The sequence below is a fragment of the Mesoplodon densirostris genome, chromosome 2 (assembly GCF_025265405.1).
Source record: "Mesoplodon densirostris isolate mMesDen1 chromosome 2, mMesDen1 primary haplotype, whole genome shotgun sequence".
NCBI lineage: Eukaryota > Metazoa > Chordata > Mammalia > Artiodactyla > Ziphiidae > Mesoplodon > Mesoplodon densirostris.
Genome location: NC_082662.1, coordinates 102,820,198 through 102,846,707, shown reverse-complemented (window position 1 = coordinate 102,846,707; position 26,510 = coordinate 102,820,198). Strand labels below are relative to the sequence as shown.

General features: G+C 52.6%; 1 protein-coding gene across 2 annotated transcripts in view; it reads left to right on the top strand.

Moving 5' to 3' along the window:
* The window catches only part of SYT6 (synaptotagmin 6), a 59,972-nt gene that overhangs the window by 24,768 nt on the left and 8,694 nt on the right, over nt 1-26,510 (top strand). For both annotated transcript variants that reach the window (XM_060086590.1, XM_060086597.1), the window contains exon 4: nt 23,697-23,817. In XM_060086590.1, coding sequence (XP_059942573.1) covers nt 23,697-23,817 — 121 coding nt within the window. The remainder of the gene's footprint in view (nt 1-23,696; nt 23,818-26,510) is intronic.

Here is a 26,510-nt window from a genome sequence, read left to right as displayed (position 1 = left end):
CTCCATCCCACAGGCAGCGTGTCTGTTCAGGAGAGAGAGGGGATAGAATCCCAGAATGACAACACGGTCCCTGCACCACAGGTGAGAGTTCCAGGCCTGCAGGTTGTCCCTTCAGCAGAGGTGATGGATGTGCCCCTTCCACACCCTCTCACTTGGGCCAAGTGGGACCAGTAGCCGTTCTTGGGTACATGGGGTTAAAGGTTTCCCATGCGGGGCTGGAAAACAAAGTTAATTGGTCCACGCAGGGCTCTGACCCGGCTGTAAATAATGGCTCCAATGGCCTTGGGTGTTCTCTTTTAAGTTGTTTCTAAAATGAGCCTTTCACAATAGGTCCTTCCCTGCAGCTTCGGAAGAAGTGGCCTTAAGAGACTGCCAGAGGCTCAGAACAGTGCAGACAGTTCCCTTCTCACCCTTGATAAATTCCTAGCTTCTGGACAGCCCCACTGCCCACTCTGGCCAGCTGCCTGCAGAACCCAGCTCCCACTGGCAACCAGACCGCAGCCCTGTTCTGCCTCCCTCCTCTGCCAGCAGCTTGCCATAGCTCCGAGCTGGCTGGGCCAGCCAGCACTGCCCTGCCCCGGCCCCACGTGCCCTTCATTAGTATCCTGTGCATCTCAATGGTATAAATATCCAATCTTTCCCTTACAAGAGAATGAACAGGAAATCATTAGGCAATAAGCTCATGCATCAACAAAAATCAATTCCTCCAACACTGGTGCATTTTATGTGCTTCCCCCACCTTGCCGTGCAGAGCATGCACTTGTCTTACAGCTTCTACCACCTGATAACTCACAGTGACATTTTTCTCCTGGAGAGAGATTATTTGGTCACAAGGGAAGCAACAGCCAAACATCCCTTCTGGGCACTATCAAGGACATTCAAACTGCAGGATTCATTTGGGAGGAAGGGATTGCAATGGGTTCCCTACATCGGCAGCAATCCAGAGAGACTGGGGTCACTGGGTATAAGTACGACCAGAATGGCAACCGACTTAGAAGAATTGGGGCAGTCCCTGAGGGGTTTCTAATTTCTGCGGATCCCAGTGTTATGACTCCACTTTCTCGTGGACTTGGGGAAAGTCAGAGCTGGAAAGGGCCTCGGAGGTGATCTGGCCCAACGTCCTCCTGCCACAGATGAGCAAGTTAAGACCAGAGAAATCGCACAACTTGTCTGGGGTGGCTCAGTGAGTCTGTGTGAATCTGGACCCCAACCCCGGTCTCATGAGACCCAGCCCTGTGCTCTTGCTACTGTCTTCCTTGCCTCTAGGCTTTTATAGGGAATCCTCTTGCCCTGGTTATTTTACTCCCTCTTTCCTCCCTTCCCTTCCCAGGCCTCTGCCCACTCCCTGTCTTCATTCTGTGCCTGAGAACCTCTCTATCCTGTAGGGAAGAGGGTCAAGACTTGGAGTCCGAGGCATGAGGTGTCAAAGGGCACAGAGCAAAGACGACATTCGCTCTGTCACAATTAGTCTCTTCCACGCAAGAGACGTCCAGTCTCTACTGGGAGTGGAAATAGGCAAACCAACAAGCAACGCCAGCAAGGAAACCAAGGAGGGAAGAGAAACTACATATCCAAGTGCCTTGGACCCTAAGCCAACTAACCCCCACCTCCAAGCCTCCCACTGCGCACACATATTTTTTCCTTCGAGGGGGAAGGAGACAAAGCTAGCTGTAGAGTCTGGGTCAGCCTTGTCCAAGTGCTAGCATATTTTTATGATGTTTCCATGTCAGCAACAATAAAGAAAGATGTGGCCTCTCCAGCAGGCAGCTCCCACCCCCACCCCAATCGCTTGCCAACCCCATGCCCAACTGGCCCTCATTCATCCTCATCCGTCGTCCCCTGTAGCCACATTTTCCTCGCAGGTCTGAAATGACACCTACTCATTCTCCATGAATGTTTAATGCCTTCCTCTCTGGACAAAATCTCTGAGACCTTGAGGGTTTCTCTAGGGCTGCAGCAAAACTTGGGATGAAGGGTTTTCCACGGAAACCACTTGGCCTTGGGAATTAGAGTGGGGGAGACAGCCCCTGGGATGGGAGGGGCTGGGGCAAGATGTTTAAACCCTCACCCGTCTCTGGCCAGCGCAGGCTGGCGTTGCCCTCGGTCTTCATGGCCCGAGAAGCGCCAATGATTGCTTCAGAAGACTGCCTGTCTTCCTGCTGATGGTCTGGACTTGGCACGGCTTGGAGTTCAGGGAGGGCGCCAACATCCTTAACAATGGGACCGGTTTCTCCAGTAGCTGTTTTCTATTGTGATAAGAAATCGTGTGTCTGGGCACGTACGCGGTGGGAAGGAGTCGAGGTGAGATGGGAACCGATCGGAGAACAAGATTCAGATCGCCGTCTGTGCACACAGTTCCGACTGCAGGCATAAGCGGGGCATCAGCTGGGGCCTCTCTGCCTCCACGTGCCAGGCTCTGTGCGTTTACCTTTAACCCTCACTACCACCCTGCAGAGCGGGTACTGTTGTGATCCACTGCTCACAAAGCCAGTGGGAAGCAGAGCCCGGAGTCACACCGGGTGCGTGGGCTCCACTGTACGTGCCCCTAACTCTCTCTGCTGCCTCAAGAGCTGGCTCGGGGGGCTCTCCCCAAGAGCCGCCTCTTCCTAGGACGGGGACAGCAGATGTTCTCCTGGTCCCCCTCTGGCGCTAATTGTCTGTCTCTTCTGAAGGGTCCCCTTCTCAGCCTTTTCTTTCACTGACCCAGTCACGGGATGCAAGCCCAGCTCCACCCCACCCCAAGCAACACAAAGTGAGTAGCAGAGCTCGAGTGGAAGTTTGTTCTCGTGGGAATCGGGTATCTATGCCCCTCTGCCCAGTGAACAGCCTCGAGCGGCAGGGGAGGCTGCGGGAGGCACTTGCTCCCAGAGGTTCTTGCTGCCCTGCCTCCCAGAGAATGCCTGCTCCCCTCAGCCTGCTGGCTCCTCTCCACCTTCCCCAGGCTCTCTGCCTCAATCACAAGCAAACTATGCCCCTCTTTAAGTTGCCCTGGGAAATTTTGTTCTTGCCAGCCCTTAAGCCTGGGCTCAGCTCCAGCCCCATGTGCAAACATTCAGAACCCAAGAAGGTATTCAGCTGAATGACGGGCCCTCTTCCCCAGGACCAGGGGAAACCTGAGACTCTTAGATTGCCTTTGCTGGCTCCACCCTCCATAGAAGGCAACTGTGGTTTTAAATAGCATTTGTTTTCTCTTTTTACCTAAGAACTGCTATGGCCATTGGCATTCCTTGAGCCCACAAAGGGGCATGTAGGGCCTTCCCTGTATATGCAGGAGAGGCCCCTCTTTAGGGGGACAGGTGAAATTGCTACCTGAGATAGGAAGGGGGACCCACTTTCCATCTCAGCTCTCCCGGTTCTGCCAGTGGGCTGAGAATGAAACAGCCCTGCCCACCACAATGAGGCCTAAGTGGGAGGCCCCAGGTGGTAGGATTGGATGAGGTTTCAGCCAGGAAGGATACAGGCTGTTAGGAGACCACAGATGAATGTCCAGAAAAGAGAGGGTGCTACTCCCCAGAAAAGGGCAGAGAGCTTCTAGGGAGGGGCCTGTGACGTTGTCCCAGCCCTTTGGGCCTGGAGCCCAGTGGTGAAAGACTTCGAAGCCACCCTATCTGTGTGCCATTGTGTTTTCTGTGGTTATTTCTTTTGTTCACCCTCAGCATTTGGAGTTCTTTTTCACATTGCAGGGCTATTTCAGGGATGCAGTGGGAACCAGGAGTAGACCAGGTATGGGTCTACACTTGGGCTGGAGCTTTAAACAGAGTGCAGAAGATGATAGGGCAGATAGAACTGAAGAGAAAACCCAAAGGGAAGATGGGGCAGCTCAGGGTGGGGGGAGAAGGGAGGTACTGCTTCAGCCCTTCCCCGCCAGGTTAGCTTTCTCCAGAGCCCTTGTGGGGAGGGATGGGGGGCGGGGTTCTCCCAGCCCAGCCCTAGAACAGCACTGGCATGGAACTCCTTCCCCGCGGGGCTGATTCCACTTTCTGAGAGCCTTCAGTTGACTCACAACCCTGTAGTGACACATTGGACCATGTGCTCGGGACAGTCCAGATTCCAGAGAGAGAAAAACAGCTCTGGTGGTGTGTCATGAAAACACAATAAGCATGTCCCTTCTTAAGAAGTTGGGGACAGGCTGACTTTGTGACTGGAGGCACCTGCTTGAAAATGCTTTAAGGGGAAAAACATGGGACCAAACTTTCTTCTTGCTTCTGGGCTGTTTTGGTAGGCTTAGGGAGAAAAAGGGGCCGGGGAAAAAAGGCAGGCAGCGAGGGCCTTTGTAATTCCAATTCCTGCTGACAGGGCTGTTTTTTGTTTTGTTTTGTTTTGGTTTGGTTTTAGTAAATCCTATCCAAGGCTGGGCAGACACCCAGCTCACTTTCGGGAGTGAGTGTTCCCTGAGGAAAAATATTCCCCCAAACCAATTTGGGCAATGTTTACCAGAGAAACTCTGGCTGAGCAACTATTCCTCTTGCATGAGAGAGGAAGGGAGGACTCAGCAGGGTCCCCTGACCACCTTGGGTCTGGCCAGCTGGAGGCAGCCTGGGCCTCCCTGGGCCAGACCTCGGGCAGCCCTGTACGCATTCATGTGTACACACACACCTGCACACACGCTTCGTCCATCAGACACTGGGGACCCAGCAAGGGGCTTCTTCCCATTCAATCTTGCTTGATTGGTTCTCTGGGACTCCAGTCCCCCAGAGAGAGACACCTTTTGGTTGCCCCAAGAAACTGCATTTGGAAAAGAAGAATTTCAGGAAGACCTTGTGTCCTGAAGATCATGCAGCTTGTGACATACCCATATGGGTGACGATCATAAGCCCACAGCTGCTTCCACAGGCTGTCCCCCACAGGTTGAGAAGGGAGGATAAGGATTATCTCTTCACTTTTTTTTTTGTGTGTGTGGTATGCGGGCCTCTCACTGTTGTGGCCTCTCCCGTTGCAGAGCACAGGCTCCGGACACACAGGCTCAGCGGCCATGGCTCACGGGCCCAGCCGCTCCGCGGCGTGTGGGATCTTCCCGGACCGGGGCATGAACCCATGTCCCCTGCATCGGCAGGCGGACTCTCAACCACTGCACCACCAGGGAAGCCCCAAGGATTATCTCTTCACTCTTGGGGAAGCCGAGGCACTGATAAGGGAGCAGGACTATTCAAGGCCACACGGCCAGCTCTGGTCTGTCAGTCAGGATCCAAGAGGCCTCTGCAAGGCATTAGGTAAACACGGTGCCATCCCCCAAGAACCTGCAGGTCAGCAGGACTGGGAGTCAGGAGACCAGAGCGAGAATCCTGCCTCTGCTGTGTGGCCTTAGACAAATCACATCACCTCTCTGTTTCCTCATTAGTAAAATGTGGGAAATAACCTGTATTTCACAAGGTTGAGGTGAAATGTCAATGAGAAAGGGCCTCCAGAGGGTCTTGCCGAAGTTGACTGTTCCCGGGACTAACAACAATAACACCTAATGTGTTTATAAAGCATGTTCCAAGTACATTATCTCATATAACACTCTCAACACAGTAAGAAATCAGCATTTCAATTTTGTAGATGAGGCAAACTGAGGAGATTCCCTGGAGGCAAGTTTTAAAGCGACAGAGAACCAAAAGTGAGATCGTTTTCTTTAAAAGCTGTAAGACTATAATATATTTTACCCTTCCTTGCCTCAAGGCAAAGCATTATATTCTTGTTTTCGATATTCTGGAAAATACAGAAAGCCACAAAAAAAGAAATGCAATGCACCATAAGCCCATTATCTCGAGATAACCTCCATTAACATTTTGATGAAATCCAAAATCTTCCTCTTACTTAGAAAAATCACCTGAAGGTAGTGAGGGACAGGAATGCTCTGGAGACCAAGAGAGGTTGAAGCATTGTCTAGGTTAGGCCTGGAAGTTTCTGGGATTAAGTGATTCTGGAAGAATGCTAGCATGAAGGGAAGGATGTGGTGTGGAGAACAGGATGGGGAGACTGTTAAGTGAGCAGGGCCGAGGCTCAGAGGTGGGGTTGTGAAGACCAGGCTCAGGAACCTGGGCCCCCCAGGCCTGCCTTCTCACCATGGACCATGGCCATTGCTCATCTTTATCAGTGAACCCCTGAGTTCCTAGGGATGTAAGGAGTGGTCTCCTCTTCCCAGCTGATGAGGTTGGGACACCCTGGGAGACCCTCTGGGGAACCCTACAGCCTCACAGTGGACGGTTGACCTTCTTCTGGGGCCCGGGGGTAGCCCTGGGGATATTACCTCTCCCTCTTCAGCCAGCTGGCTTCCTAGTGGGCAGAGCCCCAGGGACTGCCTCCAGGTATGGGCAGTATGGTCTGGCACAGCTCTAACCCCACCACGGCAACATTGGGCCACTCTGAGAAACCCATCAGCAACTCTGGGTACCTTTCCAACATGCAGGACTGGGTCGCAGCCGACCAGGCCCTCTTCACCAATCCCTGGGTCCAGACCGCTCATGGGGCACATGCCCCAAGGGCCGGGACCCCATCTTGCTATTAATAAAAATATTGCAAGTCCACCTGGCCCTTACATAGCACTATTGAATTTACAGGACCCTTTTACACACATTGTCTCATTCAGTCCTCAGCAAGTCTTCGCAGGGACATTATTCTAATTCTGCAGATAGAGACAATTAAGTGGAGGCAAGACAGAGTGAATTGTCTGAAGCTTGCACAGCAAGTACTAAAAGCTTTCATTTATTTGTGTCTGTCACTTTGTGTTGCTCTAAAAAGGATTTAGCTAGCTCACAAGACCTATAATATGATTACAAATAAACTTAAGACAACATACAAATGTGGCAAAAGAATAAGTGAAAGAAAGTCAAATGGAGTCCAGAGAGGCCACCACCCAGTACGTGTGCCCCACCATCCGAACGCTGTGCGTAGCAGACTCACACTTGCCTGGAAGCATTCTAGCAGCTATGTGAGAAGGGAAGCCTAGTCACAGGGTTCTGTGTCCATGAAATAAGTATAAACCAGATGCTTGGGGAAAACAAAGCTACCCCCTGCTTCTGGGACCAGAGGGAATAATGAACAACATCGCGGGGCCAGTTCAGAGCCTGGTCTTTGAACTCCAAAACGTTATGAACACCTCTAAGCTTCAGTTTCTTCAAAGGGGGTGGAGGTAATCATAAGACCTAGTTCATGAATTTGCTGTGACATGTAAATGAGGTTCTTAAAGACACAGACCTACTAGAGAATGGTCTTGAGGATATGGGGAGGGGGAAGGGTAAGCTGGGACGAAGTGAGAGAGTGGCATGGACATATATACACTACCAAACGTAAAATAGACAGCTAGTGGGAAGCAGCCGCATAGCACAGGGAGATCAGCTCCGTGCTGTGTGACCACCTAGAGAGGTGGGATAGGGAGAGTGGGAGGGAGGGAGATGCAAGAGGGAGGAGATGTGGGAACATGTGTATGTGTATAGCTGATTCACTTTGTTGTAGAGCAGAAACTAACACACCATTGTAAAGCAATTATACTCCAATAAAGATGTTAAAAAAAAAAAAGAAAAAAAATGATTTATAAAAACGAGTGGGCTTCCCTGATGGCGCAAGTGGTTGAGAGTCCTCCTGCCGATGCAGGGGACACGGGTTCCTGCCCCGGTCTGGGAAGATCCCACATGCCGCGAAGCGGCTGGGCCCGTGAGCCACGGCCGCTGAGCCTGCGCGTCCGGAGCCTGTGCTCCGCAACGAGAGAGGCCACAACAGTGAGAGGCCCGCATACCATGAAAAAACAAAAAAGAGTAACTGAGATAACAGACGTAAAGCACTGACGCACACTGCTTCACCAAGGCTCCAGAAGCATTAGAGGAAACCAAAACACTGGCTAGTGAGGGTAGTGGATATGACCCCCAAGGACAACCTTTCAGAAAACCAAGCTGGTTTGGCATGGTGGTTGAGCGGGTGGCCCTGTGGTCCGGCTGCGTGGGTTTGAGCCACATCTCCCTCCTCTTTAGCAAAGTAGGCTGGTTAATATCTTTGTGAATATCTCTGTGCTTGCGTCCTCATCTGTAAAATATGGCCAAGAGTAACCCCTTATCTATAAACACAGAGCTCTTAGCCAAGTGCCCAGCACACCACGAGTGCTCGATGAGTGTGAGCTACGAGTGGGATCTTGAAGGCTCTTCCCTGTAATCATCCTCACTGTGGCGGAGGTTAGCAGTCTCTGGAATCCGGGGCTCTTGACTTTCCACGGCTGCCCCTCGGGGTCTTGTTTATTTGCATGTCCCCTGTAGCCCTCAACCCTGGCCTTCACCTGTAGGTGCTCAATTCATACATGTGGAATGAAACTGGAACGTGAAAGAAGGGGATTCCAAAGTGGTCTAGGGGTTAAAAAACTCCATCTAGCATCAGCTGGGCCGCCCAGGCTTTCAAAGCCTCTGTTTTCTGATCTGTAAAACGAGAAGGGATCTCTGTAATATCCAAAGACCCTTGAGCTCTTATACTGATTATCACAGAGAGGTCTTTACTCTCAAACTGCTAATTGCAGTAGTTGCAGAAGGTGCTTGGCTAGGAATTCTATAAAGAGACCCACTTCCCACCCTCGTCTCTAAGAAGGATGTGGGCCAAAACAGTGGCGGGTGCTCTGCAGAGCCGTGGGGTGCGTGGTTGGCGGTGAACGCAGGTCCCGGAATCTGTGATTTCCCATTGCCTGGCCGGGGAGGAAGGGGCCCGGATCAGCCTGAGAAAGGCCTACCTCCTTGAGGACAGGTGGCCTCACTGCTGCAGACAGGACATGGTGCTGTCTGGCGTGAGAGCAGAGGCAGGTGGAGGTGGGGTGAGAGGAGGAGCTGAGAGAGGACGGCAAGGAAAGCCGGGCTGCAACTTGCGTAAGGAGCCTGAGAGGTGGGCCTGAGAGATGGGGGTGTCCAGGGAGCAGCAGGCCCCTGGCCAGCAGCAGTCGCCACAGCAGGAGTAGCAGGAACCCTGGGGATGCCCAGCATGAGGGGCTGAGGCTGGGCTGGGCCAGGGGTACGGCTGTGGGGTGTGGCCTTGCCTTAATGCCAGGCTGGCCTCTTCCTGAACCTGGGGGCTGTCCAGGCTCATTCAGTGCCAAGAGGCAGTCCCTCCGGGAGAGGGAAGGAAGGATTTGCAAGAACGTCCGCTCTGGAGCTCAGGCAGCACTAGCCGTGGCTCTGGTACAGGGCAGGGAGGAACACTGACTCCACCACACCTCTCTTCCCCACCCCGGGGCCGCCTCCCAACCTGAGCCTCACTCTTTGCTTCTGCCTCTGCACTTGGTGCCTGGGAGAGTGTCACCTGCTCCCCACTGGGAGACATTAGCTGGCTCTGGCAGAGCACGCGGCCTATAATGTTTGCAGGACTTACAATAATGGAGCTAATTCGGTGTTTCATCATCATGCTTCTGGGTGAGCAGAGGGGGGAAGGGAGGCCCTGGGCCTGGTGCAGAACAACCTCCCAGCACAGAGCTCTGTACTTCCTCGGGCAGCTTTAGGGGTCCTGGAGCCACGCTCCCTCCTCCCTTGCCCTCCTCTTCCACCAGCAGCTTCTCCTTCCAGAGGTGGATTGTCAGAATGCAGCTTGGAGACTCCTGAGGCCAACCCCAGCCCGATGCAACGCCACAGCAGGACAAAGCAGGAAGGGGCCTGAGCATTTGAGGAAGTGTATGAAGAGCCTGCTCTGCACTAGGCACCCCCCATGCGAGGGGTTTAAGTTCACACATTCGTTCATCTTCACGGTTAAGCCCATTGTACAGATGAGAAGGTGAGGTCATCTGGTACAACGCTTTCATTTTACAGCTGAGGAAACCACAGCTCAGTGAGGCCCAATGACGCACCCTAGATCACTCGGCCAACTATCAGCAGAGCTGGGATTTGAACCTAGGCCTCCTGGCTCTAAGTTCAATGTTACCCCTAAGTTTATCCTGTTGCTGGGGATACCTGAGCTGGTGCCTGGAGCCCAAGAAGACCCACAGGCGTCCTTCTCTAACCCCACTTATTATTTTTTTTTTTTTGCTGTACGCAGGCCTCTCACTGTTGTGGCCTCTCCCATTGCGGAGCACAGGCTCCGGACGCGCAGGCTCAGCGGCCATGGCTCACGGGCCCAGCCGCTCTGTGGCAAGTGGGATCTTCCCGGACCGGGGCACGAACCCGTGTCCCCTGCATCGGCAGGCGGACTCTCAACCACTGTGCCACCAGGGAAGCCCCCTAACCCCACTTATTGAAGATGCTTCTGGGTGGGGAAGCCCAGGGCTGGGAGGAAAGAATGAGGCAGGCTGCTAGCCAGCACAGCTTCCCACGGGCCTTGAAGTCAGGAGCTGTGGCCTCTGAAACCCAGGCTAGAAGATGTCCTCGTTCCCACCCTCTACCCAGGGGCGTGCCCAGGGCAGCTGCCCCTCTTCCTCTTCCTGACTCAGATGTCCACAGAGCACACCTGGCCCCTCAGCCCACCAGGTGGGCTTTGGATAGCACATCCATTGGGTGCAGGGCTACCGCCTGCCCCAATATGGCAGGAGAATGGTTGTATGCTCGCTGCACGTAAATCTTGATTTTTCTACTAGCAGCTGGTAAAGTCTTCCTTGTGGTTTCCTCATATGCCTCCAAATCAGGGGCTTAGAGCAGCTGCCCAATAGGGAACCACCTTGAGGATGGCTGATGCTCGTTGTCAGAGAGGGTTAGACAAGTTCAATGGTGTTCACGGTTATGCAGCTGGAATGTAGTAGAGTAGGGATTTGAACCCTGGGTTCTGCCCCAAACCCCATGCAACCCCCACTGGGGCTGTTTTGTAGCAGAATTGTGATTCCCTCCCCTCTGGTTGGATGAAGAGCCAAGACCTCAGCTTCCCACCAACCCCCCAGCTGAGAGTTCTTTGTTGATGACTATTGTGGGTCTGGATGAGGGCCACTGAAATGCCTGGAAGCTTTAGAAGGCCAAGGACACTGGACTTCCCAGCTTTGGAGAAGGGAAGGCAGTCAAAACTGATACTGCCTTCAAGACTGTGAAGGCATAATGTCTGCGTTATGATGAAACGGCAGGTGGGAACTAGGAGGGAAGTGTGTAAGTAACCTGGGAGGCACTGGGTTGGACGTCAAGGAGAATTTCCTGAGTTCCAGGATGATGGAACACTGCGAAAGGTGTGAGTGAGATGTCTTTAAAAAAGGCCTCATTTGTTGAGTTTAATGTGGTTCTGCTTGGAAGCTAAGATTGGATGAGTTGACCAGTCATTCGTGGTCTCTTGCTGCCTAGTGGCATGTGGAGTTGTCTTGCTCCGATCCACAAAGATCCCACACCAAGGGAGTGAATCCCAAGATATGATGCTTGCAACTCTCCCAGGAGGCCTACAGGGACTGCAGACCATCCCCTTGCCCCACCTTAAGACCTGAGGAAGCCGGAAAACAAAAGTGAGGAAAATAACTCCAACTCTGCAGGACACAGAGGGAAACACTTTACCTGCCCAAAATTTCTTCATGAAGGGTTTCCTCCTCCCAGACCTGGTGTCTGCACCCCAGAGAAGTTCAGGTGGGTAGATCTGTGCAGAGAGAGCACAGGGTCCTTCCACTGCTGGCCCAGCTTCCTCCTCTCCCAATCTTCTTGCATCAGGCAGTGTCCACTGGGGCAACTTAGCACTGGGTGAGATGATGACATATAGGTGCATTTCATGAGGAATGGCTGACTGAGGATGCTGGCACTGGCTGGTTGAAGTGAGCAGGAGATGGATCCCCTCACATCACACACTTGTCCCCTTTCAAGAGGAAGCAGGCTGGGGCAGGCAGAGAAAAGCAATGACTCTGAGTCTCAGAGCCTTCCTCTTTAGGGCTTCTTGATTCCAAAACACTGAAAAATTTTGCTTTCAAAACCACATGGGAGGGACTTCCCTGGTGGTGCAGTGGTTAAGAATCCCCCTGCCAATGCAGGGCACACGGGTTCAAGCCCTGGTCCGGGAAGATCCCACATGCCACAGAGCAGCTGGGCCCATGCACCACAACTACTGAGCCTGTGCTCTAGAGCCTGTGAGCCACAACTATGGAGGCCACGTGCCACAGCTACTGAAGCCCGTGCGCCTAGAGCCCGTGCTCCGCAACAAGAGAAGCCACCGAGATGAGAAGTCCGCACACTGCAACAGAGTAGCCCCCCCTCGCCGCAACTAGAGAAAGCCTGCACGCAGCAACAAAGACCCAACGCAGCCAAAAATAAACAAATAAATTTATTTTTAAAAAACCCCACACGTGTCCCTTAGCCTACCTGATCCTCAGTAACCAGGGGGATAAGGTAGGTCGAGTGGAGCACAATTCCAGAGGAGGCTGGGTGGCACGGAGGAGGAGAACAAGGCCTCAGAGTCAGCAGACGGGAGTCCAAATCCAGACCTGGGAGATCACTCTGAGACCCTAGGTGATTACTTAACCTCTGTGATCCTCAATATGGCAATAATTGTGGGTTCCTGCCAGGAATGTTGTATGAACGAAATGAATTAAGTACAGTATGATAAGTACCCAGCATGGTCTCTACAAACAAGCAGATGCTCCATATCTGTCAGTCCCCTTCTCTCTTGACTTTGGCTTTCATCACGAAAATAAGGAGACAAAGTGGAAGCAACATCAAAATCCCGGCCAGAGTGTGCGTGCTCAGTTGGTTCTTCTAACTCCGCAAGGCAATGGTTCTCAGCCCCTAAGACTTCCCTACAGGGCTTGTTAAAACATGGAGTGCCAGGTCCCACCCCCTGTGAGGGTGGGCCCAATAATTTGCATTTCTGGCAAGTTCCAAGTTCTGCTGCTGTGTCAGACCTTTTTAGAGCGCTATCCAGTTTTCTTAAACCATCTAAATTTGGGTGAGGTCCCTTCTTGCTAAAACTCAGCTCTGCGGCGTGCCTGAGGTGCATAGGGGAAAAGTGGAGGGTGATGGTGAGCAAGCGTTCCAGGTGGATCAGCGTGTCTTTGATCCATTGGAACTTTGTTTGCACCTAACAAAGGAGAAGAGGCCCTTCTATGATCCTAGTGTTGCTTGGCAACACTGATATTGAATGACTTTCGTCATACTCCATGTCACAGAGGCTCCAGTAGGGTCTTGTGCAGGGCAGCCTCGGAATCTCCTCGTTTGCCTTACGTTACAAACCGAGCATACAGAAGAATCACCTGGGAAGCCTGTCAATCATTCGCACACGTAGGTCCCACCCTCAGAGATCCTGACTCTGTAGAGCTGGGGCGCAGCTCAGGAGTCAAGTCCCCACCTCCCCAAGTGAGTCCAACTCAGGAGACCTCCAGACCACACCCTGAGCCACAACTTATGAGGCTCTACCCTGAGCTGTTGCCCACATGGACACTGCCGGACAGACCCGAGGCTGAGGTTATGCAAGGGCCCACACCCGTCCTTTTCACCGCCTTCTAACCAGGTGCACCCCACGAAGCTGAGTTGCTCATTAATTCAACAAATATTGGTGAGCCTGTGTTATTTATTTACCAGGCACTGTGCTCAGTCCCGGGAATATAGTGGTGAGTAAAATACGGGACAGGGACCAGGGTAAGGTAAGCAAGGCACCAAGAGGGCAGAATGTATGGAAGCATTTGCTCTTGTAGGCATGCGTGAGTGAAGCTAAGAATGAGGGCCTCCACCGCCTTTGCTTTTGCACCCTGGGCACTTTGGTTTACTCTGCCCTAGTCCTGGCCCTGGTAAAACAGACCCAGTCCCTGTCCTTTGGGAACACACAGTCTAGAGCAGGGGCTGTGGCTTTGGAGGAAGCGGCCTGAAGGATGAGAGGACACCTGCCGTGTGAAGAGTTGGGAAAAGAATGATCAAGCAGAGGGAGATGAATGTGCAAAGTCCCGGGGGCACAGCTGAGGAGCTGAAAGAGCCTGAGGGGCTAATGCGTAGTGAGGAGGGCTGAGGCAGGGGGAGGGAGAAGGGTTGGACCCTGATCATGTAGGGCCCTGTAGGTCTTGGGAAGGGTTTTTGGCTTTTATTCTACCACGGGGGAAGCCATTGGAGGGTTTCAGACAGAGGAGTGACATGGTCCATCTTACAGTTTTGGAAGTGCTTTCTGGCTGCTGTATGGAAAGTGGGGCAGGAGAACAAAGGGAAACAGGAGGCCTGTTAGGAGGCTGTGGCATGTGAGCAAGTGAGACGGGACTTTGCCCTCTGTGTGGCACTGGAGGTGGAGAGAGGTGGGTAGACTCAAGATTGAATTGAGATAGAATTGACAGGGCTTGGTGTTGAACTAAATGCAAAGGAGCAAGGAGGGTAGGCATCAATGACGAGGTCTTGTTTCTGCCTGGAGAAAGTGGATGGATGGAGGGGCCATTTCCTGAGTTGGAGAAAATAAGAGGAAAAGGGAAACAGAAGAAGCTCAGAGTTCACCCTGAGCATCTGAGAAGTTTGAATTTCTGTGAGATGTCCAGGATGGGATGTCATGTTGGACATACGAGGCTAGAGTCTAGAGGAGAGGTGGGTGAAGGTGACATAAATTCGGGGGTCACGAGCATGGAGGTGGGTGTCAACGTCGTGGGTGAGTGAGGAGAGAATGAGTGTTTAGAACCCACTGCTTAGCGGTAGGGACGGGAGGAGGATCCAGCAGGGACCAGAACGTAGCTGCAGAGGTGGGAGGAGAACTGAACAAAGAGAATGCTTTACGAGCAGCATGGGCAACTCCATGAAAGGCTGCAAAGAGGATCTTCGGAGAACAGCCTCATCACAGCAAGACCCAGAGGTCTGGAGCATCTGGAGACGGGTGAAAACCTAAACCTTCAGGTCAGCAAAGATATGAAGAAGCTAAAGCCCCCATCACTGGTGGTTCAAGCACGTGCCCTCGTCTGGCACCAAAGCCCTGCCTGTTGGCATCCCCGGGGCACCTGTTTGCAGAAATGTTCCTCCGCTGTCCTAGGAGACTTGCCCCACTGGGACCAGGGCAGCTTCCCTCCTGCTGAGAGCCCTGCGGCCACAGCCCTGCTCGGGCAGAGAGCAGATCGCTCACCGCTGAGTTGCCCGCCCTGTCCGGGGGAAACTGACAGCTGTTTGACAGCCACGCAGCAGGACAACTTGAGGCAAGAAATGAAGACAGATTCTCATCATTAAGTTCATTAACGTGCCATTAACTCCGCTCTGTCATTAGTGAAGACGCCCACGGATGGAGCAGGGCGGGGGTGAAGTCCTCGACCCTGGCCTCTCACAGACAAGCACCCATGGTGCAGACTTCTTGACTTGACCAGGCATTGCCTCCATCTCTTCTAGAACTTCCCCAAACTCTGCTCTCCCCAGACTCCTTCCAGCCCCTAATAGCTCCTCTCCCTCTCTACCCACTTTTTTAAAAGTCATTAGGAAGAGATCTGTACCTCCCAGTGTGATTCTGACTCATGGATATTTGCCCAAAAGTAATGGTGCGTGTGAAACGCTAAACCTCTTTTCAAGGGCAGGTTCCCAAAGGAGAGGCTGTGAAAAAGTTTTCCTAAATAAAACCATCTGTTTCCCTGAAGATGTTCGGATAGAGAAACATTTGTCTCCCACTGATGTGCTATAGTGTCTCAAGGGGTCCCCCAGGACCAAACCCACTGCGAGGGTCTCCCTCACCTCCCTGCTCCCTGTGAGCTGGAGGGCCTCCTTCTCCATGGGCGGGGCCGGGTCCCAGGCTTTCAGTGTCCACAACACAGGCTGCAACCGGAGCGTATGGAGTTCGTTTAAGGTGTCTCCATTCTGCTAGATCATTTATTCATAACGCTGCAATGCCCTTGGGGCAGAAAACACTGGAGAGAAAAAGCAGGGATGGAAGTCAGAACAAATAGAAGCTGCCCCAGCTCCCAGCAGGGATCCCGAGCTGCACAACAGACACAGCCCGCCCTTCTACCCCGGCCACCCCCAGCCCTGCAAGCCCAGGCCCGAGGAGGAGCAGGGAACAGCCTGGGGCTCACAGCTGGAGCCCCCTCCTGGCACCCTGGGAGAAGCACCCACCCCCTCCGCTCCCCTCCCCCAGCAGAGAGTTGATTCAGCCATGCGGGCACGGGGCAGCCGGGGTGCCAGTCTCCGCCCTCCTCCACTGCATCCCCTTCGGCCAGTGGGTCACCAGATCCTGCTGATTTCGTCCCAGATGTGCCTTGCCGGGCTTCAAGGCGTTTGTAACTCCTGTCCCCTAGGCCATTAGAGCCAGGGGCCATGGGAGACACCCCAAGTCTGACCAGAGGAGTGAGAGGAGGTGACCCAAGAGGAGGGAACAGGACAGCTGGGCTGGAAAGAGGAGTGTTGTCCGGGACAGCCAGGGGGAGGGAGAGGTTATTTCAGGCAGTGGAAAGAACAGGGCGCAGGCATGAAGGTACAAAAGAACCTGCAGGGTTTGGGAGGGGCAGTTACAGGGAGGGAAGATGCTGTAGTGCCTGAAACTGGGAGCTCTCGAGCCTGTCTGCCTGGGATCACATCCCAGCTCTGCCATGTAGTAGCTGTGGGCTGGGCCAGAGGCACAGCCTCACTGCACATCAGGGTCCCCATGGAGAAAATGCAGATAACCATAAGGCTTTTGTGAAATTTATATGGCTCGGTACGTATGAGCACTTAGGACAGGACAGCCCATAATAGGGCACCTGGACCACAATGGTTGGCAAGAAAGGCAAGGGCCAAATCATGAAGAAACCTGAATGCCACACGATGCTGTGGGCAAGTGATTTTCAAGCTGACTCCTAGAAGCTCCAAGGAGGGGTTGAAGGTAGGAGCTCTGGGTGCTTTGTCTCTAAGCCACTTTTCATCCATTGTGTATATTTGAACTTCTAACAATGTTTCATTTGAAGAAGAGTTTTCCAGTTACAAAACAGGTATGGAATGGGGAGCCACTGAAGGATTCTGAGCAGGAGAACGACCCCCTGTTTATAGCAAGGAGGATAGATCAGAGGGGTCGGCGGGGGTCGGCGGGGGAGGGAGTCAGAAAGCTGGGAGGTCCAGGCAAGAGCTGGTGCGGGTCAGAACTAAGGCGGTGCAGGCGGGAGGGGAAGAGAGGGCCTCGGAGTCTGGGACTCTTAGGTACAGAACAGCATGGCGGGGTAACGGACTGGGTGTGGAGGCTGCAGGAGGGCGAGGAAGCTAGGATCCTTCTGGCTTCCACTCTTCCCCCGGCCGTCCATTTTCTGCAAGGCTGCTGAGGTCCTGCTTTTCAGAGGGGAGAAAATCCAAACATCTTTCAGGGCCTCTGAAACCTGGCCCTGTTTCTGTAACCTGGGGCTCCCCAGCACAGCGCCTGTCAGCCACTCCCGTGGCGGTCCTCACTGTCTCCTCCTGGCAGGCCACCTCCCCCCTCAGGTTAGACCGGCTTCCTGACCCCTCTGTCTAAACTGCACCCCCCACCCCCACCCCGCCATTCGCTACCCTCTGTCCCGGCCCTGGTTCACCCAGCGCCTTTGGATACTCTCTTGCTTACTTTATTTTTGTCTCCCTCCTCCGGAATATAAGCTCCTGGAGGTGCTGGGACTCTGTCTGTCTCACCACTACAGTCTCCCCATATTTGGGAACCTTTAGTAGGCGGGTGACGAATGAATGACACACGTGAAGATGGTTTCTGGTGTGGCGGTCTGGGTGGAGGGTGGTAAGGTGGGCTGAGAGGGAACTGGGGCAGAAGACACCTGCAGGGTCAAGGGCAAGCTGCTGGGTGTGGGCCCGGAGGCAGACACGGTGGGCCCTGCCCTGTTCACAGCCTTGTCTGGGCTGCTTTTGCCCACCCCGCGTCCACGTTGCCCTCTAGCCACGTGGGACCTCCGCGCCTGTCCCCTGTGTCCTTATGCGCCCGCTGACCCCCTGCCTGGAATGTGCTTGCTTGTTTCTTACGCTGTCGGCTCCTTTCACTCACCTGGCCGGATCCTATCAAGTATCACCCCCTCTGGGAAGCCTACCCTGAAATCCCTCGTAGAGTTTATTCTTCCCTCCTCCACCTCCTACATCTGTCCACACCTCTCTTACAGTGCTCACTGATCAAGCCAGATACCACTGCTTACCCACGTGCCCTTCTCTCCCCTGCCCCTGCACCAAGACTGTGAACTCTTGATAACAATAGTCATTATAGTTATAATAATTATAATAGCAGCTAATGCTTCCTGAGCGCTTACTCTGTGCCAGGCACTATGCTAAGCACTTTACACAAATTACCTCATTTAATCTTAACAGTCCTAAGAGGTAGATACTGTTATTAGCCCCATTTCACAGATTAGAAAACCAAGACCATGAGAGGATTAAAGTAAACCACACTCCTCATAAACGCCAGAGCTGGAACCTGGACCCACATCAGCCTGACCCCAAATCCACAGGCTCAACCATTCCTTCATCAAGCCAGCATTTCCTGAGCTCTTACTGTGAATCAGGCCCTGGGCTAGACGTGGGGGGTTGATGATGAGTAACACCAAACCCTATCCCTGCTCCCAAAGAGCCCACCATCTAATGAGGACACAGCATTCATCATATAAGCCCCACAATCAAGGTAAAGGTTATGGTCGTGGTGGGGGCTCTGAAGAGGTCTGGGGGGCTGTGGGAGCAGTCCCGGCATCCAGCCTCCACATCTGATTCACCTCTAACCCCACTTCCAAGCCCCAGGCCTACACATAGGGATTGCTCACTGGCCGTTTCTTTACCCATTGGAGGCAAACTCGCTTCCACCCCATCTCTCTTCCAGCCCCGCAGCCCCAGGATAACTTAACAGCACTTCCTGCCGAGTGCTTCAGAGATCCTTTTACTCTCCTGTGGCTTTTCTGAAAGTGTAGCGGATGCTTCTCTGTTGATGATGGGAAATTCAGGCAAGCCACTTAATGATTAAGAGACTAGAAGTGTTCTCTAAGAGATGGGGAAGTGTCGTTCTTGTTTCGCTCAGCCTGGATTCCCAAGAGGGACGCTGAGGCATTGACGCTGCTCATTGCCTATTTAGGAGGAAGAAGGCTAACCCTGGAGAAGAACAAAGAACACTTGGGGGGCATTAGGAACCGAAGGAATGAGTGTCTTTGAATTTCAAGACAAAGTTGCTAGATACCTTGAGGTGGGTAATAAACAGACACCAGTTAAGCATCCTTGGGCCATCTCAATTGATGATGCCTGACGTTGGATTTTCCAGTTTGAATGCTTGGTTTTTATGGCTGGCAGGGACCTTAAAACTACAACATCTAGTGCAACACCCTCATTTTTACAGACCAAAGCCCAGAGATGTGAAATGATAGGCCCGACATCTCTGGGCTAGTTAGTATTGGAGGGACTAATGCCCAAGTCTCCTGACTTGTGGTTCACTGCTCTTTCCAGGGCAGTCCATGGATAAGAATTTTTTTTCTATGCCTAGGGCTGTGTGAGTGCATCAAGGAGAGAGAAGTGCTTTAATGAGCTGTTGCAGATGGGCAGCTGGGGACAGCAAGGGCAGTGTGGTGCAATAGATGGGCCTTTACAAATCTTCCTGCCCAGACGCCTGGATACTGCAACCAGGGGAGAGTGCTACTATAACGGGCAGCAGTGTAGCTGGACAGGCTGTATGCATGTAAGGACAGACTGCTCCAGGAGCCGACATCCTGGCTGCAGGGCTACCCCCTGCAAGCATTAGCCAAGACGCTTACCAGCTGCTACTGGGCTCAGACCCACCCTGTCAGCCCCTGGGTTAGCAGTCGAGAGGGGCAACTTGGATTCTGCTGCTTTCTGGACAGCAGTGACCTCCCCAGCAGCAGGGAGCTCATTACCAGTCAGGGGCCCTATGGCGGCCTCCCCTGACAGAGGGTGAAGATGAAAGCAATAATACACTGGTTGTTCTGAAGCCCCTGGTCACCCCTGGTTTTATTAAAGCCAAAGTCGCAAACATCCCTAATGAGGATAAAAGGCTGGCAAGGTGCAGAGGATCTGGGGCTGAAACCCCCTGAGAAAGGGGGTGGTGCCGAGAGAACCCAGAAAGGCTGCCCATGGGGTCAAGCTGGGCCCGGCTTTGCAGAAAGGCAGGTGGCGACCAGGAGATGCTGACTCTGTTTGCTTAGCTCCATCTATTTACTCAAAAGTAACCCATTTATTTTCCTTTACCAAATAACCCGTCCTCTCCTGCCTACGTGTGCAGGGGAATTAATACCCACCTTGATCCACGGAGCCAAGAGCAGCTATCTTGCCATCAGGTCCAGTGAGGCCCAATCACCCATAGCAGAAGGTCCTGGACTGGGCTTCGGGCCCCCCCGCCCCAGTTTCCTCTCTGCGTCCAAGTCGTAGGGGGATATTGGCTCACTCCCTTTGCCTGTCCGGGCCCAACGATGGAGGGTGGAGCTCACTGTTCAGTGCAGAGACCAGGATGGGGGTGGGGGTTCCAAACCTCGCTGCAGACTCAGCACCACGGGTGCCCCCAGCTGCCACAGTTCTACCACAAAAGGAGGGGGCCTGCTGGGTCGGTGCTCTCCCTGGAGGGAACCATCCTTGAGGGCAGCCCATAGCACCCCAGGTGATCCCGTTCACCCTGAGGGATCTCCCACATCCCCAGGCAAGTCTCCCAAGCTCACAAACCAATCAGTTCACAACTCCTGCGACAAGACAGCCTTCGAAGGCTCCAGAGTAGCCATGTGGGGAAACAGTGATAGCAGCCTTTTGTTCACCCCCTCACAGGGGGGCCCTAGGAGCTTCCAGATTCCTTACCAGGGCCCTAACATGATCCGGGCATGTGTGTAGCTCCTCTTGTGCTATCGGGCACCCCTGAAGCATAGCAGGTGTAAAGCAAAGACCCTGCCCCTAAGGGGCCTCCAGTCCCTGGACGGCATGGGAGGGCCCAGCTGCAGCAAGGCAGGGACTCGGTAACACCTGTGAGCAGCTCAGGGACAGAAAGTGCCGCAGGGGTGTAGGGGAGATATGCTCTGTGTGGGCTGGACCCTGGGCGAGGATCCCTGGGAGGGGCATGGCCCTGGGCCCTACAAGACGCATGGGATTGTCCAAGCAAGGATAAGAGGAGGAGGCATTTTGGCCAAAGGGACCAAAGATATACCAGCCAGTTGGAGCAGAGGGTTGGCACAGAGGAACAGAGAGAAATAATCAGGTGAGGAGGGAAGACAGGACCCAGTTGTTGAGGGTTCGGAATGCAAGCTGGGAAGATGGGCCTTGATTCCAGGAGCCGAACAAGGGGAGCCACTGAGAGCGTGCGAGCAGCAGCGCTGGCCTATGAAAGGCTTAACTTCACCAAATAGTCATTTCCTCCTGTGTGCAGTAGGAATACTAAGATCACCGACTTCACAGGGCTGTGGTGAGACTCAACGGAGATAATTTAGCAAAGGATTTGGCGCCTGGTACGCATGCAATAACCTTGGTTCTTATCCCTGTTATTGAGTCTGAAAGGGTTTCTCTAAGGCTGAGCAGGATTGGAGAATTACAAGGAAATAAAGGGAGCTGGGGACCTCCTTGTACCTCGGTGCCCCTGCCAGAGATGGAACATTCAGCCAGGTGCACTGCTGACCCGACCCCTGCTGCATGAGGGGACAGTCATACACCCACAGCGCCTGTCATGGGCCACTTCCTGTGTCTCACTGAGTGAGAGGGAGATCCTGGTGCCTTCTTTTAACCGGTTATACCCCACTAAACATGGTGCCTCTAGCAGGTTCTCAGCAAATACAAACAGAAGAACAGGTGAAGTTGTGGTCTAAGGTCTAGAGGAGCCAGGGTTACCTTGAGGTGCTCCCTAGGTGGGCTGGGAGGGCGTTGCTCTCCTAAGGGTCAGAGTCCAGCTGTGTCTCCCACCAGCCACGCAAGCCTGGTCGGGACTTTACACCCAAGTTTAAACACTGAGTTCTTCTCTGTGAGATGGAGGGAATAATGACAATGCACCCTGCCTTGCACAGTGGCTGTGAGCCTCAGAGGTGGAGCTGCCCGTCACAGAAGAGCTTCGTGGGGCACAGGAGCTCGTGGGTGTTGGTCTTGGCTCTTGTGCTGGGGTGGGGGTGGGAGGTAGCTCTCTCTACGCTGTGTCCAGCTCTGCCCCAGCCAGACACCACCCTTCCACCCCTCACACCCACCCCCAATACCCCTGCCCCCTCCCCCTCTTCACCCAGGGAGCCGGGAGGATTCATCTGCTACTCCTGGGATTTGATTCACCAGTGGGTTAAGAAAGGACAAATCCGGGGCTTCCCTGGTGGCACAGTGGTTGAGAGTTCGCCTGCCGATGCAGGGGACACGGGTTCGTGCCCCGGTCCGGGAGGATCCCACATGCCGCGGAGCGGCTGGGCCCGTGAGCCATGGCCACTGGGCCTGCGCGTCCGGACCCTGTGCTCCGCAACGTGAGAGGCCCTGGGCTAGGAAAAGGGTGGGTATCAGTGCCACCTAGGGGAGAGCATTGAGACCACAGGCTCTGGAAGGGGTGGCGGGTTATTCTCCAGGTGAGGCCAAGTATCAAGGGTCTCTTGGAGTCCCCAGTAGAGGGTGGTTCTTTGTGAGGAGAAGGGACAAGAACCTTGGAGCCACCCTTGACTGCTCTCTTTCTCAAAAGTCACCTCCTCCAGGAGGCCTCCCCGGCTAGCCTGTCTAAAATTTCAACAACTATGGCCTCACCCACGAGCATTTCATATCCTGTTTCCCTGCCGTATTTTTTTCTCCTTGATCCTTTTTACCAACTTACTTACCATCTTTCTTGTCCTTTGCCCTATTAAAATGTAAGCTCCATTAGAGCAGCGATTTTTGTCTATTTTGTTCTTTTCCATATCTCTAGTACCCAGAGCAACACCTGGCACATAGTAGGTGCTCAATTACTACTTGTTGACTGACTGAATGAGTGAACAAATGGATATCTGCATCTGAAATCAGAGCCAGCCCAAACCCCGACCTCCTCTTCTTCTACTGGGTCTGGGAGATTTAAGAGAGGAAACACCTCCATGTCTTAGAGCCCCACGTCAGCCTCAGAGCCTGAGGGAGAGGTTTTGCAGTGACAGCGCCCTCCTCCACCAGGCGTGGCACAGGAAGAGGAGGCAGTCCAGCAGGGTGCTGTTTAATTCAACAGCTGGACACGCTTACCATCTTTGACGTTTTCCTCTTCCCTGTTGCTCAGAAACTTCCTAGGATTGGAATCCCTGGTCATGATGATTCTAGGGGCAGGAGAGGCAACAGAGTGTGTGCTCCATGCTGGGTTCACTTCTGAAGCATGACCACATTTAAGGACAAAGCAGATCCAAGACCTGGCACAAACTTGGAATGACGAGTGTACGTCTTCTTGGTCAGCACCATATCCTGGGCAGGTCCTGATTCCCTGTGCTTCCACACTGAAGCCTGGAAGTTGGAGTGCTAGATGTGTTTCAGGAGAGGCAAGGAAGCTGCCAAAGCAGAGGGACTCACAAAGAATGACTGAGCTGAGAGCTAGAACCAGATATGTGGGGAGAGGGGACCCCTGATGGCCAGAGTGGGTCTTGTACAGAATACTGTCATGACCCCAGGCCAGGCAGGGTGGGGAGTCAAGGGGTCCAGTGACTGAGAAGGGTAAGTTGGAGAATAGGGCTGGGCCCCAAAAGGCCTGGTGGTCTGGAGGCTGCAGCCAAAGGGCATAGGTAGGGCAGGTGAGGCCAAAGCAGGATGGGGAGGACCAGGACCAGAGTCTGATCAGAGCTCAGTGGAATACTGAAGGGGACAAATTCTGCTGAAGAGCCAACGTTGTTATCATTGCCTTTTATACCCAGTTACTCTCAGCATAGAGGCCAGAACGTCAGACCTTAAAGACATAGCACTCTCCCTCAGAGAGCCTTCTCCTGGGCTCAGGAGTGGCCCTGCAGCTGCACTGGAGCTGTGTGCCCTTCATCTGCCTTCTTGTCTGCTTCTTTGCAGGAAAGTGTGGATTTGGGAGAGATCATGTTCTCCCTCTGCTACCTGCCCACAGCAGGCAGGCTCACCCTCACTGTGATCAAATGTCGGAACCTCAAGGCGATGGACATCACAGGCTACTCAGGTACCTCTCCTACCCAAGTGCTTGCCAAGTGGCCTCCCAGTGGCCTAGGTATTAGGATGTGGAAAGATGTTCAGAGAGAAGGGGGAAGAATTGTCAGTATTCTTCGAACAGGAGCACAGCCCTGCAGGCAAATGGCCTGGCTTTGAATTCCAGTTCTGCCACTTCCTTGTGGTATAATGCTTTGGTTTCCTGATCTGAAAAAACAAACAAACAAACAAACAAAAAAAAAAACGTACACAGGTTGCTTTAAGGATAAACGAGTTAATTCATGTAAATGCTTAGAGATGTGCCAGACACATAATAAGCAGTCAGTAGATATTAGCTATTACTATCATTCTTTCTCTTTGAGGATGGAGAGAATAAGAAGCAAATAAATAGGTGAAAAAAAATTAAGGAACATCCTTCTAGTTTGTGTGAGGCCTCAGGGCTTCCAAGGGTTATGTCAAGTTTGAGTGTCTTAAGTGTTTGGAGGTCCACGCAGCGACGGCAGCCCTGCAGACTGCGTCAAAGGAACAGAGGCGCTGAAAAGCAAAGTGCACTTGTATCTGAGGTTTTCCTGCAGGGCTCTGGGCCTCTGTCTCAGCACCAGGAGAGCTGCTAGGTGCAGCAGGAGAAAGAAGTCCTGTTCTAGCAACCGAGGAGATGCCTGTTTGGATGCAGCCTCAGAGCCTGCAGGCTGGACCCGGTGTCAGAGGTTTGATCCTTTTCCACGATTCTGCAAGTCATTGTCAGAGAAGGTTTTTGAGTTTTGATATAACAGAGGAGTCCTAGGAGCCTCCTTCCCCGTGTCGGCTCCCATTAGCCCAAGGGATGGCGTAGAGCATCCCAAAGAGCAGGCACGTAGGACAGCCTGGGCCGCACTCAGTAGCAAACGCAGGGAAAGGCTTGGTTTGTTTCCCTAGACCCCTACCCGAGAGACTCTTCTGGAGATTCCAGTTAGCAATATAAATCCACTCCAGAGGTGCCTCTGAACTTGGCTGGGAGTATATGGAAGATTTGTCCTTTTACTCATTAATTATTTCCTTAGTGTAATCCCAGTTGCCATAAAGAGGTGACCGTCTAGCTGAAAACATCTGGGCCCAGGCCCAACCTGGTGCATTTGGAAGAAGATGAGATACTAGGCCTTGAAATAGGAGGTTTCAGGGAAGGGTGGTCAAGAAACGCTGAAGTAAGGTGTGTCTGTTGTGGCTTTGAATCCCTCAGAGCCTCTGCTCCCAGCCCGCACTGTCTCTCTGCAACACTCGTACCTTCCAGGCCAAAAGCTGCCCCAGATAGCACCTGACCTCATGCCTCTAGCGCCTGCCCTGATGCCTCTCCTTCCACTGAAGCTACCACCACACATCAGGATGTGGTGAGGAGCTTAAAGAGCCTCTTCTGACACGTGCAAAACTCTTAGGCAGCGGCAAGCTGGCTTCCTCCAAAAATACAACCAATGTAGATTTCATTTTAATATCAAAATAAGTGTGTGCAGGGACAGAAATTCACTGAGGACTCTCAAGACTGCTGAAGGAAATAGGATTTTGCTACCCAAGTCCCCACACTATCTTCTCTGGTGTAATTAAATTGATGTGCTAGAGAGAGAGCTTACAGCGAAGCCGCCAAGGCAGTCGTAAAGGCTGTTCCACATCAGAGGGTTGGGGGTGAGAGACTTTTCTCACGCTAAGTTCTAACCTTCCTCTCATGATTGCCTCTCTTTTCTACCTGGGTTTGGAATCTGGTATTAAATCTCAGCTTGATTCTGAAAATTCAGCGGTCCTTTTTTTGCTAGGGATTTCTATTTTGTTCATTGAGGTAAGCAAGTGTCTGGGACAGTTCATGGAACACAATAAGCATTGAATAAGTATGTATTGAATGATGAATGAATGAATGAATTTATAGGATAAAGAACTTTGTCAGAGGGTGATGCAGTGGGGACACACCTGCCAGGGGCCTCTCAAACTAGATCTCCTGTTTTGGAGGATAAGTTTGAGGTTGCCTTCAGCCCGGACTGCTTTGATGTTGGACTAAACTAGGGAGTGGATGGAGCTCATTAATTGCCTGTTCTTGATTTATATGACTTTGACTTCTAAAACCAAGGATCTTCCTATTCTCCTCGATCTAAACTAGTCGTGAATCAATTCTTTAAGCCTATCCACTAGAACCATGACAATAAAAAATAATACAAAATAATAATAAGGATCAGTGTACCCCAAAGGGATGGTGAGTGAGTAAGCACACCCATCTCTGCCACATCTGGTCCGTACTGCTTTGAGTCTAGTGGTTACAAATGTAAACTTTGGAGTCAGACCTAAGTTGAAATCTTAGGCAAGTTTCTTAATCTCTCAAACCTCAATTTCCCTATCTATAAGAGGGGGATGATGAATATTTTATAGGGTTGACATGAAGTTTAAACGACATGATACGTGTAAATCTCTTAGCGTGGTGCCTGGCACATACTGCCTGCTGAATTACGATGGCCCTCATGACAAGGAGGCTGAAACACACTGCTGGTCGTTGTGCCCCCTCCCTCAGCTGCATAAACATCATTGGCTGCTGGAGAGGAAACGGCCTCAAAGGTCGTCTGGAGCCAGCATTCCATTAGAAGCACAGGCTTCTGCCCTAGAGCAAAAACCCTAAGGAACCGTCCTCTCTCTGCTTAGCTTCTTGGATGATGGTGAGAGTATGGGTTCCTTCAAGGGAAACACCCACTGGAT